This window comes from Oncorhynchus keta, chromosome 5 (assembly GCF_023373465.1).
Source record: "Oncorhynchus keta strain PuntledgeMale-10-30-2019 chromosome 5, Oket_V2, whole genome shotgun sequence".
NCBI lineage: Eukaryota > Metazoa > Chordata > Actinopteri > Salmoniformes > Salmonidae > Oncorhynchus > Oncorhynchus keta.
This window is the reverse complement of record NC_068425.1, coordinates 34,089,940-34,106,111: the sequence shown is the minus strand read 5'-3', so window position 1 is coordinate 34,106,111 and position 16,172 is coordinate 34,089,940. Positions and strand designations below refer to the sequence as shown.

The following is a 16,172-nucleotide window of genomic DNA, read 5'->3' as shown; positions in this document are numbered from 1 at the left end:
TACTCTTCACTACAACATGTATGTTACCATACATACAGTGTATATATCATTACTCTTCACTACAACATGTATGTTACCATACATACAGTGTATATATATCATTACTCTTCACTACAACATGTATGTTACCGTACATACAGTGTATATATCATTACTCTTCACTACAACATGTATGTTACCATACATACAGTGTATATATCATTACTCTTCACTACAACATGTATGTTACCATACATACAGTGTATATATCATTACTCTTCACTACAACATGTATGTTACCATACAGTGTATATATCATTACATACAGTTATACAGTGTATATATCATTACTCTTCACTACAACATGTATGTTACCATACATACAGTGTATATATCATTACTCTTCACTACAACATGTATGTTACCATACATACAGTGTATATATCATTACTCTTCACTACAACATGTATGTTACCATACATACAGTATATATATCATTACTCTTCACTACAACATGTATGTTACCATACATACAGTGTATATATCATTACTCTTCACTACAACATGTATGTTACCATACATACAGTGTATATATCATTACTCTTCACTACAACATGTATGTTACCATACATACAGTGTATATATCATTACTCTTCACTACAACATGTATGTTACCGTAGATACAGTGTATATATCATTACTCTTCACTACAACATGTATGTTACCATACATACAGTGTATATATCATTACTCTTCACTACAACATGTATGTTACCGTACATACAGTGTATATATCATTACTCTTCACTACAACATGTATGTTACCATACATACAGTGTATATATCATTACTCTTCACTACAACATGTATGTTACCATACATACAGTGTATATATCATTACTCTTCACTACAACATGTATGTTACCATACATACAGTGTATATATCATTACTCTTCACTACAACATGTATGTTACCGTAGATACAGTGTATATATCATTACTCTTCACTACAACATGTATGTTACCATACATACAGTGTATATATCATTACTCTTCACTACAACATGTATGTTACCATACATACAGTGTATATATCATTACTCTTCACTACAACATGTATGTTACCATACATACAGTGTATATATCATTACTCTTCACTACAACATGTATGTTACCATACATACAGTGTATATATCATTACTCTTCACTACAACATGTATGTTACCATACATACAGTGTACCATATGTTATACATACAGTGTATATATCATTACTCTTCACTACAACATGTATGTTACCATACATACAGTGTATATATCATTACTCTTCACTACAACATGTATGTTACCATACATACAGTGTATATATCATTACTCTTCACTACAACATGTATGTTACCATACATACAGTGTATATATATATCTTCACTACAACATTACTGTTACTTGTATATATCACTACTAAACATGTATGTTACCATAGATACAGTGTATATATCATTACTCTTCACTACAACATGTATGTTACCATACATACAGTGTATATATCATTACTCTTCACTACAACATGTATGTTACCATACATACAGTGTATATATCATTACTCTTCACTACAACATGTATGTTACCGTAGATACAGTGTATATATCATTACTCTTCACTACAACATGTATGTTACCGTATATACAGTGTATATATCATTACTCTTCACTACAACATGTATGTTACCTACAACATGTATGTTATACAGTGTATATATCATTACTCTTCACTACAACATGTATGTTACCGTACATACAGTGTATATATCATTACTCTTCACTACAACATGTATGTTACCGTACATACAGTGTATATATCATTACTCTTCACTACAACATGTATGTTACCGTACATACAGTGTATATATCATTACTCTTCACTACAACATGTATGTTACCGTACATACAGTGTATATATCATTACTCTTCACTACAACATGTATGTTACCATACATACAGTGTATATATCATTACTCTTCACTACAACATGTATGTTACCGTACATACAGTGTATATATCATTACTCTTCACTACAACATGTATGTTACCGTACATACAGTGTATATATCATTACTCTTCACTACAACATGTATGTTACCGTAGATACAGTGTATATATCATTACTCTTCACTACAACATGTATGTTACCATACATACAGTGTATATATCATTACTCTTCACTACAACATGTATGTTACCGTACATACAGTGTATATATCATTACTCTTCACTACAACATGTATGTTACCGTACATACAGTGTATATATCATTACTCTTCACTACAACATGTATGTTACCGTACATACAGTGTATATATCATTACTCTTCACTACAACATGTATGTTACCGTACATACAGTGTATATATCATTACTCTTCACTACAACATGTATGTTACCGTACATACAGTGTATATATCATTACTCTTCACTACAACATGTATGTTACCATACATACAGTGTATATATCATTACTCTTCACTACAACATGTATGTTACCATACATACAGTGTATATATCATTACTCTTCACTACAACATGTATGTTACCGTACATACAGTGTATATATCATTACTCTTCACTACAACATGTATGTTACCGTACATACAGTGTATATATCATTACTCTTCACTACAACATGTATGTTACCATACATACAGTGTATATATCATTACTCTTCACTACAACATGTATGTTACCATACATACAGTGTATATATCATTACTCTTCACTACAACATGTATGTTACCGTACATACAGTGTATATATCATTACTCTTCACTACAACATGTATGTTACCGTACATACAGTGTATATATCATTACTCTTCACTACAACATGTATGTTACCGTAGATACAGTGTATATATATATCATTACTCTTCACTACAACATGTATGTTACCATACATACAGTGTATATATCATTACTCTTCACTACAACATGTATGTTACCATACATACAGTGTATATATCATTACTCTTCACTACAACATGTATGTTACAACATACAGTGTATATATCATTACTCTTCACTACAACATGTATGTTACCATACATACAGTGTATATATCATTACTCTTCACTACAACATGTATGTTACCATACATACAGTGTATATATCATTACTCTTCACTACAACATGTATGTTACCATACATACAGTGTATATATCATTACTCTTCACTACAACATGTATGTTACCATACATACAGTGTATATATCATTACTCTTCACTACAACATGTATGTTACCATACATACAGTGTATATATCATTACTCTTCACTACAACATGTATGTTACCATACATACAGTGTATATATCATTACTCTTCACTACAACATGTATGTTACCATACATACAGTGTATATATCATTACTCTTCACTACAACATGTATGTTACCATACATACAGTGTATATATCATTACTCTTCACTACAACATGTATGTTACCATACATACAGTGTATATATCATTACTCTTCACTACAACATGTATGTTACCATACATACAGTGTATATATCATTACTCTTCACTACAACATGTATGTTACCATACATACAGTGTATATATCATTACTCTTCACTACAACATGTATGTTACCATACATACAGTGTATATATCATTACTCTTCACTACAACATGTATGTTACCGTACATACAGTGTATATATCATTACTCTTCACTACAACATGTATGTTACCATACATACAGTGTATATATCATTACTCTTCACTACAACATGTATGTTACCATACATACAGTGTATATATCATTACTCTTCACTACAACATGTATGTTACCATACATACAGTGTATATATCATTACTCTTCACTACAACATGTATGTTACCATACATACAGTGTATATATCATTACTCTTCACTACAACATGTATGTTACCATACATACAGTGTATATATCATTACTCTTCACTACAACATGTATGTTACCATACATACAGTGTATATATCATTACTCTTCACTACAACATGTATGTTACCATACATACAGTGTATATATCATTACTCTTCACTACAACATGTATGTTACCATACATACAGTGTATATATCATTACTCTTCACTACAACATGTATGTTACCATACATACAGTATATATATCATTACTCTTCACTACAACATGTATGTTACCATACATACAGTATATATATCATTACTCTTCACTACAACATGTATGTTACCATACATACAGTATATATATCATTACTCTTCACTACAACATGTATGTTACCATACATACAGTATATATATCATTACTCTTCACTACAACATGTATGTTACCATACATACAGTGTATATATCATTACTCTTCACTACAACATATCAGAAACATACTGCTCTGGAATGATTGATATGTTCTAGGACTTTCATTAGGACTCGAGTTCGTAATGAAGTTGTATTTGTGCAGGTGTCCACTAACCCACCTGTGAATGAAGTTGTTTGTGAAGGTGTCCACTAACCCACCTGTGAATGAAGTTGTGTTTGTGCAGGTGTCTACTAACCCACCTGTGAATGAAGTTGTTTGTGAAGGTGTCCACTAACCCACCTGTGAATGAAGTTGTTTGTGAAGGTGTCCACTAACCCACCTGTGAGTGAAGTTGTATTTGTGCAGGTGTCCACTAACCCACCTGTGAGTGAAGTTGTTTGTGAAGGTGTCCACTAACCCACCTGTGAATGAAGTTGTGTTTGTGAAGGTGTCTACTAACCCACCTGTGAGTGAAGTTGTGTTTGTGAAGGTGTCTACTAACCCACCTGTGAGTGAAGTTGTTTGTGAAGGTGTCCACTAACCCACCTGTGAATGAAGTTGTGTTTGTGCAGGTGTCTACTAACCCACCTGTGAGTGAAGTTGTGTTTGTGAAGGTGTCCACTAACCCACCTGTGAGTGAAGTTGTGTTTGTGAAGGTGTCCACTAACCCACCTGTGAATGAAGTTGTGTTTGTGAAGGTGTCTACTAACCCACCTGTGAATGAAGTTGTGTTTGTGAAGGTGTCCACTAACCCACCTGTGAATGAAGTTGTGTTTGTGCAGGTGTCTACTAACCCACCTGTGAATGAAGTTGTGTTTGTGAAGGTGTCTACTAACCCACCTGTGAATGAAGTTGTGTTTGTGCAGGTGTCTACTAACCCACCTGTGAATGAAGTTGTGTTTGTGCAGGTGTCTACTAACCCACCTGTGAGTGAAGTTGTTTGTGAAGGTGTCCACTAACCCACCTGTGAATGAAGTTGTGTTTGTGCAGGTGTCTACTAACCCACCTGTGAGTGAAGTTGTTTGTGAAGGTGTCCACTAACCCACCTGTGAATGAAGTTGTGTTTGTGAGGTGTCTACTAACCCACCTGTGAGTGAAGTTGTTTGTGAAGGTGTCCACTAACCCACCTGTGAGTGAAGTTGTGTTTGTGAAGGTGTCTACTAACCCACCTGTGAGTGAAGTTGTTTGTGAAGGTGTCTACTAACCCACCTGTGAGTGAAGTTGTTTGTGAAGGTGTCTACTAACCCACCTGTGAATGAAGTTGTGTTTGTGCAGGTGTCTACTAACCCACCTGTGAATGAAGTTGTGTTTGTGAAGGTGTCTACTAACCCACCTGTGAATGAAGTTGTGTTTGTGCAGGTGTCTACTAACCCACCTGTGAGTGAAATTGTGTTTGTGAAGGTGTCCACTAACCCACCTGTGAATGAAGTTGTGTTTGTGCAGGTGTCTACTAACCCACCTGTGAATGAAGTTGTGTTTGTGAAGGTGTCCACTAACCCACCTGTGAATGAAGTTGTGTTTGTGCAGGTGTCTACTAACCCACCTGTGAGTGAAGTTGTTTGTGAAGGTGTCCACTAACCCACCTGTGAATGAAGTAGTATTTGTGCAGGTGTCCACTAACCCACCTGTGAATGAAGTTGTGTTTGTGAAGGTGTCTACTAACCCACCTGTGAATGAAGTTGTGTTTGTGAAGGTGTCTACTAACCCACCTGTGAATGAAGTTGTGTTTGTGAAGGTGTCTACTAATCCACCTGTGAGTGAAGTTGTTTGTGAAGGTGTCTACTAACCCACCTGTGAGTGAAGTTGTGTTTGTGAAGGTGTCCACTAACCCACCTGTGAATGAAGTTGTGTTTGTGAAGGTGTCTACTAACCCACCTGTGAGTGAAGTTGTATTTGTGAAGGTGTCCACTAACCCACCTGTGAATGAAGTTGTGCTTGTGCAGGTGCAGCAGGCCCGAGGCGATCTCGCACGCCATTCGCTGGAGGGTCAGGGGATCAGGGGTCACGGAGTCAGCCGCCCGACAGCTGCGCAGGTAACTCTTCAGGTCGCCCTGATGACCAGGACAGGAAGTGATGTCATAAAACGATTTGGCACTCTATATCACCATATTCCCTAGTGCACTATATAGGGAATATGGTCAAAAGTAGTGCAGTAGATGTGAATATAGGATGCCATTTGGGACACACAAAACCTATGTTTGTAATGTATGTCTGTACAATAACCCGTCACAACTTGCTCTCATCCACTTCTCCTTCTATGTCTGTTAGCAGTATGGTGGAAGCTCTGATCTGTAAGGTGTTAGCAGTATGGTGGAAGCTCTGATCTGTAAGGTGTTAGCAGTATGGTGGAAGCTCTGATCTGTAAGGTGTTAGCAGTATGGTGGAAGCTCTGATCTGTAAGGTGTTAGCAGTATGGTGGAAGCTCTGATCTGTAAGGTGTTAGCAGTATGGTGGAAGCTCTGATCTGTAAGGTGTTAGCAGTATGGTGGAAGCTCTGTAAGGTGAGTATGTGGAGGTGTTAGCAGTATGGTGGAAGCTCTGATCTGTAAGGTGTTAGCAGTATGGTGGAAGCTCTGATCTGTAAGGTGTTAGCAGTATGGTGGAAGCTCTGATCTGTAAGGTGTTAGCAGTATGGTGGAAGCTCTGATCTGTAAGGTGTTAGCAGTATGGTGGAAGCTCTGATCTGTAAGGTATTAGCAGTATGGTGGAAGCTCTGATCTGTAAGGTGTTAGCAGTATGGTGGAAGCTCTGATCTGTAAGGTGTTAGCAGTATGGTGGAAACTCTGATCTGTAAGGTGTTAGCAGTATGGTGGAAGCTCTGATCTGTAAGGTGTTAGCAGTATGGTGGAAGCTCTGATCTGTAAGGTGTTAGCAATATGGTGGAAGCTCTGATCTGTAAGGTGTTAGCAGTATGGTGGAAGCTCTGATCTGTAAGGTATTAGCAGTATGGTGGAAGCTCTGATCTGTAAGGTGTTAGCAGTATGGTGGAAGCTCTGATCTGTAAGGTGTTAGCAGTATGGTGGAAGCTCTGATCTGTAAGGTGTTAGCAGTATGGTGGAAACTCTGATCTGTAAGGTGTTAGCAATATGGTGGAAACTCTTATCTGTAAGGTGTTAGCAGTATGGTGGAAGCTCTGATCTGTAAGGTGTTAGCAGTATGGTGGAAGCTCTGATCTGTAAGGTGTTAGCAGTATGGTGGAAGCTCTGATCTGTAAGGTGTTAGCAGTATGGTGGAAGCTCTGATCTGTAAGGTGTTAGCAGTATGGTGGAAGCTCTAATCTGTAAGGTGTTAGCAGTATGGTGGAAGCTCTGATCTGTAAGGTGTTAGCAATATGGTGGAAGCTCTGATCTGTATGGTGTTAGCAGTATGATGGAAACTCTGATCTGTAAGGTGTTAGCAGTATGATGGAAACTCTGATCTGTAAGGTGTTAGCAGTATGGTGGAAACTCTGATCTGTAAGGTGTTAGCAGTATGGTGGAAACTCTGATCTGTAAGGTGTTAGCAGTATGGTGGAAACTCTGATCTGTAAGGTGTTAGCAGTATGGTGGAAACTCTGATCTGTAAGGTGTTAGCAATATTGTGGAAGCTCTGATCTGTATGGTGTTAGCAGTATGGTGGAAACTGATCTGTAAGGTGTAATCAATATGGTAGAAGCTCAGACCCTTCTGCAAACCCAGAGGAAAGGGTAGAGAGCAGATTGTCCCTGGCTGTAACAGTACTGTATTCCACCAACAGGGGGAGCAAGTATCCATCTCACCAGAGAACTCCATATAGAAGGTGGTTGTGACCTCTGAGATAGGGGTTAGGGTTTAGGGGGCTAGGGGGTTAGGGGTTTGGGGGTTAGGGGAGGTTTCTCTCACCAGAGGACAGAACTCCATGACCAGTAGATAAGGTGTGACCTCTGAGCACTGTGCCAGGCACTGCAGGAGGGCTGGGTTCTGGAGGGCACTGGGGGAAGGGGGAGGTAGAGGAGATGGGTCATAGTTCAACAGTCACGTTTACTGTCATAGTTTATAGTGAACATACAGTCAGAACACATGGAAAGAGGTAGCAGGATAACCATATATAGGCATTCATTCATTCATTCATTAATTGATTGATTAATTAATTAACTAATTGTACTGGATGCAAAGGGTGGGGTATACAGGGTATGGGATCCATATTGTTGCAGTTCTGACCGGTATGGCTGTGCCTCTTCCAGGAAGTGCATCTGGTCCTGGACACTGGCACTGGCCTTCAGCTCCTTGACCACCACCTGGGTGGTGCTGAGACCTGCATTCACCTCCCCCAAGAGAACCTATACAGGACCCACAGAGACACAGACAGAGACACACACACACACAAAAACATTTACAGTAGTTAACATGGTAAAGACAGGGGGCAACGGAGAGACAGAGAAAGACAGAGAGAGAGATAGAGGGAGAGACAGGGAGAGACCGGGAGAGACAGAGGGAGAGACAGAGGGAGAGACAGAGGGAGAGACAGGGAGAGACAGAGAAAGACAGAGAAAGACAGAGGGAGAGACAGGGAGAGACAGGGAGAGACAGGGAGAGACACAGAGGGAGAGACACAGAGGGAGAGACACAGAGGGAGAGACAGAGGGAGAGACAGAGACAGGGAGAGACAGAGGGAGAGACAGAGGGAGAGACAGAGACAGGGAGAGACAGACAGGGAGAGACAGACAGGGAGAGACAGGGAGAGACAGGGAGAGACAGGGGGAGAGACAGAGGGAGAGACAGAGGTAGAGACAGAGACAGGGAGAGACAGAGGGAGAGACAGAGGGAGAGACAGAGGGAGAGACAGAGGGAGAGACAGACAGGGAGAGACAGACAGGGAGAGACAGAGAGAGAGATAGAGAGAGAGATAGATAGAGAGAGAGACAGGGAGAGACAGATGGAGACAGAGGGAGAGACAGAGGGACAGAGACAGAGAGACAGAGAGAAGAGCAAAACATACAGTTCAGCACTAACTAAAAAGCTTTGTCTCAGGAAGCAATGTAGATGGAATGGAATTCAGTGTGACATGTAGATAGTCCCAGCTCTCAGACAGACAAGGCTGTAGGTCAGCTTGTGGCCCTAATAATATCAACACCACATTACACACACATTCCACACACACTACCTCACAGCACACTCCAACGGTGTGTCTCCAATGGCACCCTATCCCCTATATACTGCACTACGTTTGACCAGGGCCCATAAGGCTTTGGCCCAAAGTAGTGCACTATATAGGGAATATGGTGCCATTTGGGATGTTGACAGTAACATGGAGGAAAGCAGGAAGAGAGAGGATATAGGGAAAGACTGCCTATATCCAAACCAGGCTGCTGTTTTGTCCCAATCTTTACACTTATTCTCGCTAAAGTGTACACTCATTCTCTCACTCACCCTCAGAACATTTTACAGTGCCATTTTTTGTAATTTAGCAGACGATCTTATCCAGATCGACTTACAGTAGCTGGTCCATGTTTAAACAATACAGGACTGGTATAATACATGGTGAAACCTCCCTCTAACTGGTCCATGTTTAAACAATACAGGACTGGTATAATACATGGTGAAACCTCCCTCTAACTGGTCCATGTTTAAACAATACAGGACTGGTATAATACATGGTGAAACCTCCCTCTAACTGGTCCATGTTTAAACAATACAGGACTGGTATAATACATGGTGAAACCTCCCTCTAACTGGTCCATGTTTAAACAATACAGGACTGGTATAATACATGGTGAAACCTCCCTCTAACTGGTCCATGTTTAAACAATACAGGACTGGTATAATACATGGTGAAACCTCCCTCTAACTGGTCCATGTTTAAACAATACAGGACTGGTATAATACATGGTGAAACCTCCCTCTAACTGGTCCATGTTTAAACAATACAGGACTGGTATAATACATGGTGAAACCTCCCTCTAACTGGTCCATGTTTAAACAATACAGGACTGGTATAATACATGGTGAAACCTCCCTCTAACTGGTCCATGTTTAAACAATACAGGACTGGTATAATACATGGTGAAACCTCCCTCTAACTGGTCCATGTTTAAACAATACAGGACTAGACTGGTATAATACATGGTGAAACCTCCCTCTAACTGGTCCATGTTTAAACAATACAGGACTAGACTGGTATAATACATGGTGAAACCTCCCTCTAACTGGTCCATGTTTAAACAATACAGGACTGGTATAATACATGGTGAAACCTCCCTCTAACTGGTCCATGTTTAAACAATACAGGACTAGACTGGTATAATACATGGTGAAACCTCCCTCTAACTGGTCCATGTTTAAACAATACAGGACTGGTATAATACATGGTGAAACCTCCCTCTAACTGGTCCATGTTTAAACAATACAGGACTGGTATAATACATGGTGAAACCTCCCTCTAACTGGTCCATGTTTAAACAATACAGGACTGGTATAATACATGGTGAAACCTCCCTCTAACTGGTCCATGTTTAAACAATACAGGACTGGTATAATACATGGTGAAACCTCCCTCTAACTGGTCCATGTTTAAACAATACAGGACTGGTATAATACATGGTGAAACCTCCCTCTAACTGGTCCATGTTTAAACAATACAGGACTAGACTGGTATAATACATGGTGAAACCTCCCTCTAACTGGTCCATGTTTAAACAATACAGGACTGGTATAATACATGGTGAAACCTCCCTCTAACTGGTCCATGTTTAAACAATACAGGACTGGTATAATACATGGTGAAACCTCCCTCTAACTGGTCCATGTTTAAACAATACAGGACTGGTATAATACATGGTGAAACCTCCCTCTAACTGGTCCATGTTTAAACAATACAGGACTGGACTGGTATAATACATGGTGAAACCTCCCTCTAACTGGTCCATGTTTAAACAATACAGGACTGGTATAATACATGGTGAAACCTCCCTCTAACTGGTCCATGTTTAAACAATACAGGACTGGTATAATACATGGTGAAACCTCCCTCTAACTGGTCCATGTTTAAACAATACAGGACTGGTATAATACATGGTGAAACCTCCCTCTAACTGGTCCATGTTTAAACAATACAGGACTGGTATAATACATGGTGAAACCTCCCTCTAACTGGTCCATGTTTAAACAATGACTGTACTGTACATCCATGAGGGAAGTGAGCTTGTGCATATTTCAGTAACAAGGGTAGCGAATCAGAACCCAGCTACAGACTTTGGGAGGAGTGGTTTCTGTGTCGTTAGTATGTGCTAAGAAAGTAATCCGGGATGCAGCTCACCTTGCCAAACCAACCATGTCCTATCTCCTTCACATAGAGTAGACTGTGGCGACCCAGTTCAGACGATTTCAACAGCTGGACTGCAGAGAGAGGGGGGAGAGGGAGAGTTAGACACATTGCAATTGTTAGACTTCTAGAATGAAGAGAGGATGAAGTAAGAGAGGGAGAGAAGGAGATGAGGAAGAGAGGGAGAGAAGGAGATAGGGAGAGAAGGAGAGAGGGAGAGGGAGAGAAGGAGAGAGGGAGAGGGAGAGAAGGAGAGAGGAAGAGAGGGAGAGAAGGAGAGAGGGAGAGAAGGAGATAAGGAGAGAGGGAGAGGGAGAGAAGGAGAGAGGAAGAGAGGGAGAGAAGGAGAGAGGGAGAGGGAGAGAAGGAGAGAGGAAGAGAGGGAGAGAAGGAGAGAGGAAGAGAGGGAGAGAAGGAGAGAGGAAGAGAGGAAGAGAGGGAGAGAAGGAGAGAGGAAGAGAGGGAGAGAAGGAGAGAGGGAGAGGGAGAGAAGGAGAGAGGAAGAGAGGGAGAGAAGGAGAGAGGAAGAGAGGGAGAGAAGGAGAGAGGAAGAGAGGGAGAGAAGGAGATAGGGAGAGGGAGAGGGAGGGAGAGAGAATGAGTAAGATAGGGAGACAGGGAGAGGGAGGAAGAAAGGGAGACAGGGAGAGAGGAAGAAAGGGAGAGGAACGGAGGGAGACGAAGAAAGGGAGACAGGGACGGAGGGAGACGAAGAAAGGGAGAGAGGAAGACAGGGAGACAGGGACGGAGGGAGACGAAGAAAGGGAGAGAGGAAGACAGGGAGAGAGGAAGAGAGGGGCAGTAATAAAGATAGACAGTAAAGTCTGGGTTGTTACCACACATCACATCACAATATCAGAATGAGATTACAAGAGAAATGCATAAGTAATACAATGTGAATACAGAGATCAAAACAGAAGACAACTGCAGTGCCACAGGTAGAACAACAGAGAGAGAGAGAGGGAGAGGGAGAGTGAGAGAGAGAGTTAAAAGCACTTACTCTCAGTAATAATAAAGAGATATCTCCTAGGGAAGTAAAATGTTACTTCTAAAAGTCGACCAGAGAAAACAAACTCATAATCCTCCTCAAACAAACTGAAGAGACCGAAACTCCTCTGAAGGCACTATGCTGTCAGCTAACATGGTCTTAGTCCCAACGGGCACCCTATTCTCTATATAGTGCACAGATTTTGACCAGGGCTCATGGGACTCTGGTTAAAAGTAGTGCACTAAGTATGAAATAGGGTGCCATTTGGCTGTCAACTCCTACAGAGTAGAGCATCATATTACTAAAAACAAGTACCTTGACGAATCCTCATAATTTAGAGATGATGATGATGATGGTGACGGTGGTGATGAAGATAAAGTAGCTGGAGTGGCGGAGCGGCCAGCCATCCACCCTGAGGTAGAGCACCGTGTGTGTGTGTTTACGGTGCTGGTGTGTGTGCGGTGAATGGGTCCGGTCCCCAGAGAGGACGGTATGAGTGTGTGGAGAAAACCTCTCCCCGTCCACAGGGGTGATGAGAGACCAGCCACAGCAAGTGTGTGTGAGAGTCCATGGCCCCAGTCCCGGTGTGTGTGAGAGTCCATGGCCCCAGTCCCGGTGTGTGTGAGAGTCCATGGCCCCAGTCCCGGTGTGTGTGAGAGTCCATGGCCCCAGTCCCGGTGTGTGTGAGAGTCCATGGCCCCAGTCCCGGTGTGTGTGAGAGTCCATGGCCCCAGTCCCGGTGTGTGTGTGAGAAAGAAGAGAAGAACCCATGACTGCCGCGGCCACGTCAGCCAACCCTCCACAGGGTTTAACCCTACGAGCCCTCACACAGCTGAACAAGCTGCCTGCTCCCTCTCTCTCTCTTTCTCTCTCTCTCTCTCCCTCTCTTATCACAATGCATCGTCCTCACACTGTTCCAAAACTAAACATGTTCCAGAACCCCGTCCATGAACCTTCCTCCCAACTATCACACAGTCTGTACTGTATACTCTATAGCCTGGGTCTCAGCTCTGTCTCCTCTATAGACTGGGTCTCAGCTCTGTCTCCTCTATAGACTGGGTCTCAGCTCTGTCTCCTCTATAGACTGGGTCTCAGCTCTGTCTCCTCTATAGACTGGGTCTCAGCTCTGTCTCCTCTATAGACTGGGTCTCAGCTCTGTCTCCTCTATAGACTGGGTCTCAGCTCTGTCTCCTCTATAGACTGGGTCTCAGCTCTGTCTCCTCTATAGACTGGGTCTCAGCTCTGTCTCCTCTATAGACTGGGTCTCAGCTCTGTCTCCTCTATAGACTGGGTCTCAGCTCTGTCTCCTCTATAGACTGGGTCTCAGCTCTGTCTCCTCTATAGACTGGGTCTCAGCTCTGTCTCCTCTATAGACTGGGTCTCAGCTCTGTCTGAGGCAGCATAGCAGGAATCTGAACCAGCAGGGTCCTTCTCTGTATGTGGAACATAGAAGACAGAAGAGCAGTCCCTCTGCTGTCCCGATGTTGTCTGGTGAGGCTCTACTGTTTTTCTGTGAGTCTTTCTGCGAGGACATGTTCTCCTTCTGCTTCTCTGAGCGCCGTGGCCAGCAACGCCATGTGTTCTGGTCAGGCATGACTCTCTCTCTCTCTCTGTCCGTGTGTCCAACCAACTGCCTCTTCTAATCTTCCAATCTCTCTCCCTTTCCCAAACCCAGACAGCGTACTGGGTGTGTGCTGGCATACACTGTACACTGGTCACGCATGGCTCTGTCTGTGTGTGTCCAACCGACTCCGACTGCCAGGCATGTCCGTAGTGTGTCGCCCGACTGACTGACTGACATGCCAGCGCACTGTTCTCCCTGAAGACCTCAGGAGCAGCAGTGACATAAGAGACACATTATAACAGCCTTCTGTCTGTGTGTCACTGAGACTGGCAGAAGCATAACACACACACACACACACACACACACACACACACACACACACACACACACACACACACACACACACACACACACACACACACACACACACACACACACACACACACACACACACACACACACACACACACACACACACACACACACACAGAGCTCTATGAAATGCTAAGAGAGAAAGGTCTCTGTCATAGACACCCCACCCACCACTCCCACTCCTGTCCATCACCCTATCCCCCACCCCTCTGTCCGTCTCTCCCGCCCATCCCCTCCTACGTTGGTCCTGGTGCCATGACACCACCCTGTATCTCATGCATGTGTTTTTCTCTAGTATTACATTGTTATTGATTAGTGCATTGTTGGGTTTTGAGTTTGATAGAGAGACATTTCACTGTACTTGTCGTGCATGTGACATCAACACTTGATACTCCCTCTCTCCCTCTACCCCCCCCCCTCTCTCCTCTCTCTCTACCCCCTCTCTCTCTCTCTCTCTCTCTACCCCCTCTCTCTCTCTCTCTCTCTCTACCCCCCTCTCTCTCCCTCTACCCCCTCTCTCTCTCTCTCTCTCTCCCCCTCTCTCTCTCTCTCTACCTCTCTCTCTCCCCTACCCCTCTCTCTCTCTCTACCCCCTCTCTCTCTCTACCCCCTCTCTCTCTCTACCCCCTTCCTCTCTCATCCCCCTTTCTATTACACACAGACACATCCCTGTCTTATAACCCATACCACTACCACCCTCTCCCCCCTCTCTCTCTCTACCCCCTCCCTCTCTCTCTCTACCCCCTCCCTCTCTCTCTCTACCCCCTCCCTCTCTCTCTCTACCCCCTCCCTCCCTCCCTCCCTCTCCCTGACTCAGCCCCCCCTGTATTGTAAACCATAATGCCAGTCCTCTGCTCCAGCGTTCCAGGAGTGTCACAGTGACAGTCCAGCCGTACACAGCCTCCTACTCCCCCATCACCATCACTATCCCCTGGCCGAAAGGCTAAATCACAACCTTTGTCTGTTGGTTGGTCCCCAGTGCTTGGTACCAGCCTACCAACTCAGCAGACACAGGACCCATTCACTGGGCATTCTCTGGACCCTAGCACTGCCGCTGGGCAGGGGTTGTCACGGTGATAACAGCACACACACACACCCCCTCTGGACTCCTGATTCCCTCCCTCCCGACCGAGGTTCTTCTTTCTATTCTAAAGAACTGTTCCTTTATATCATTCCATCCCACTAGGAATGTGCTTGTGTGTCCGTGCGTGTGTGTGTGTGTGTGCATGGACGTGTGTGTGCATGCGTGTGTGTCTCTGTGTGTGTGTGTGTTCGTGCGTGTCATTTCATCCCACTAGAGGAATGTGTGTGTGTGTGTTTGTGCTGTCTTCCCACTCATTCCCTGGCAGTGAAGCCTGAGGTAAGAGGCAGGCATTGTGGCTGTGAGCTGGTGGGATGATAGACACACACAGTAACTTACACACTGTTGGGCTAAATGATATTCACCCACACAGACTGAGTTACTGCTGTATTACAAAGTGACATGTTTCTTGGTGTGGTGACATGTCTCTTGGTGTGGTGACATGTCTCTTGGTGTGGTGACATGTCTCTTGGTGTGGTGACATGTCTATTGGTGTGGTGTGGTGACATGTCTCTTGGTGTGGTGACATGTCTCTTGGTGTGGTGACATGTCTATTGGTGTAGTGTGGTGACGAGTCTCTTGGTGTGGTGACATGTCTATTGGTG

General features: G+C 43.0%; 1 protein-coding gene and 1 long non-coding RNA gene across 13 annotated transcripts in view; both read right to left on the bottom strand.

The window, feature by feature from the left end:
* The window catches only part of aatka (apoptosis-associated tyrosine kinase a), a 101,712-nt gene that overhangs the window by 23,142 nt on the left and 62,398 nt on the right, over positions 1-16,172 (bottom strand). Inside the window, exons 1-5 of one of the 2 annotated variants that reach the window (XM_052519703.1) lie at positions 12,866-14,474; positions 11,557-11,636; positions 8,463-8,581; positions 8,145-8,232; positions 6,202-6,335 (exon numbers count right to left, since the gene is read on the bottom strand). In XM_052519703.1, coding sequence (XP_052375663.1) covers positions 6,202-6,335; positions 8,145-8,232; positions 8,463-8,581; positions 11,557-11,636; positions 12,866-12,881 — 437 coding nt within the window. In that variant the 5' untranslated portion in view covers positions 12,882-14,474. Of the gene's footprint in view, positions 1-6,201; positions 6,336-8,144; positions 8,233-8,462; positions 8,582-11,556; positions 11,637-12,865; positions 14,475-16,172 lie in introns of those variants that run through there. The other variant, XM_052519702.1, reaches the window with a different exon arrangement.
* LOC127930200 (uncharacterized) lies at positions 9,267-11,467 on the bottom strand. 11 transcript variants are annotated; one of them, XR_008137155.1, is made up of 5 exons: positions 11,149-11,467; positions 10,912-11,085; positions 10,559-10,848; positions 10,375-10,495; positions 9,267-10,195 (listed from the first exon to the last, which is right to left on the bottom strand). It is a non-coding gene; the product is annotated as an uncharacterized LOC127930200 (long non-coding RNA). The 11 variants fall into 11 exon arrangements; XR_008137151.1 differs by having other exon boundaries at positions 9,268-10,253; XR_008137147.1 differs by having other exon boundaries at positions 9,269-10,311; positions 10,438-10,495; positions 11,149-11,466.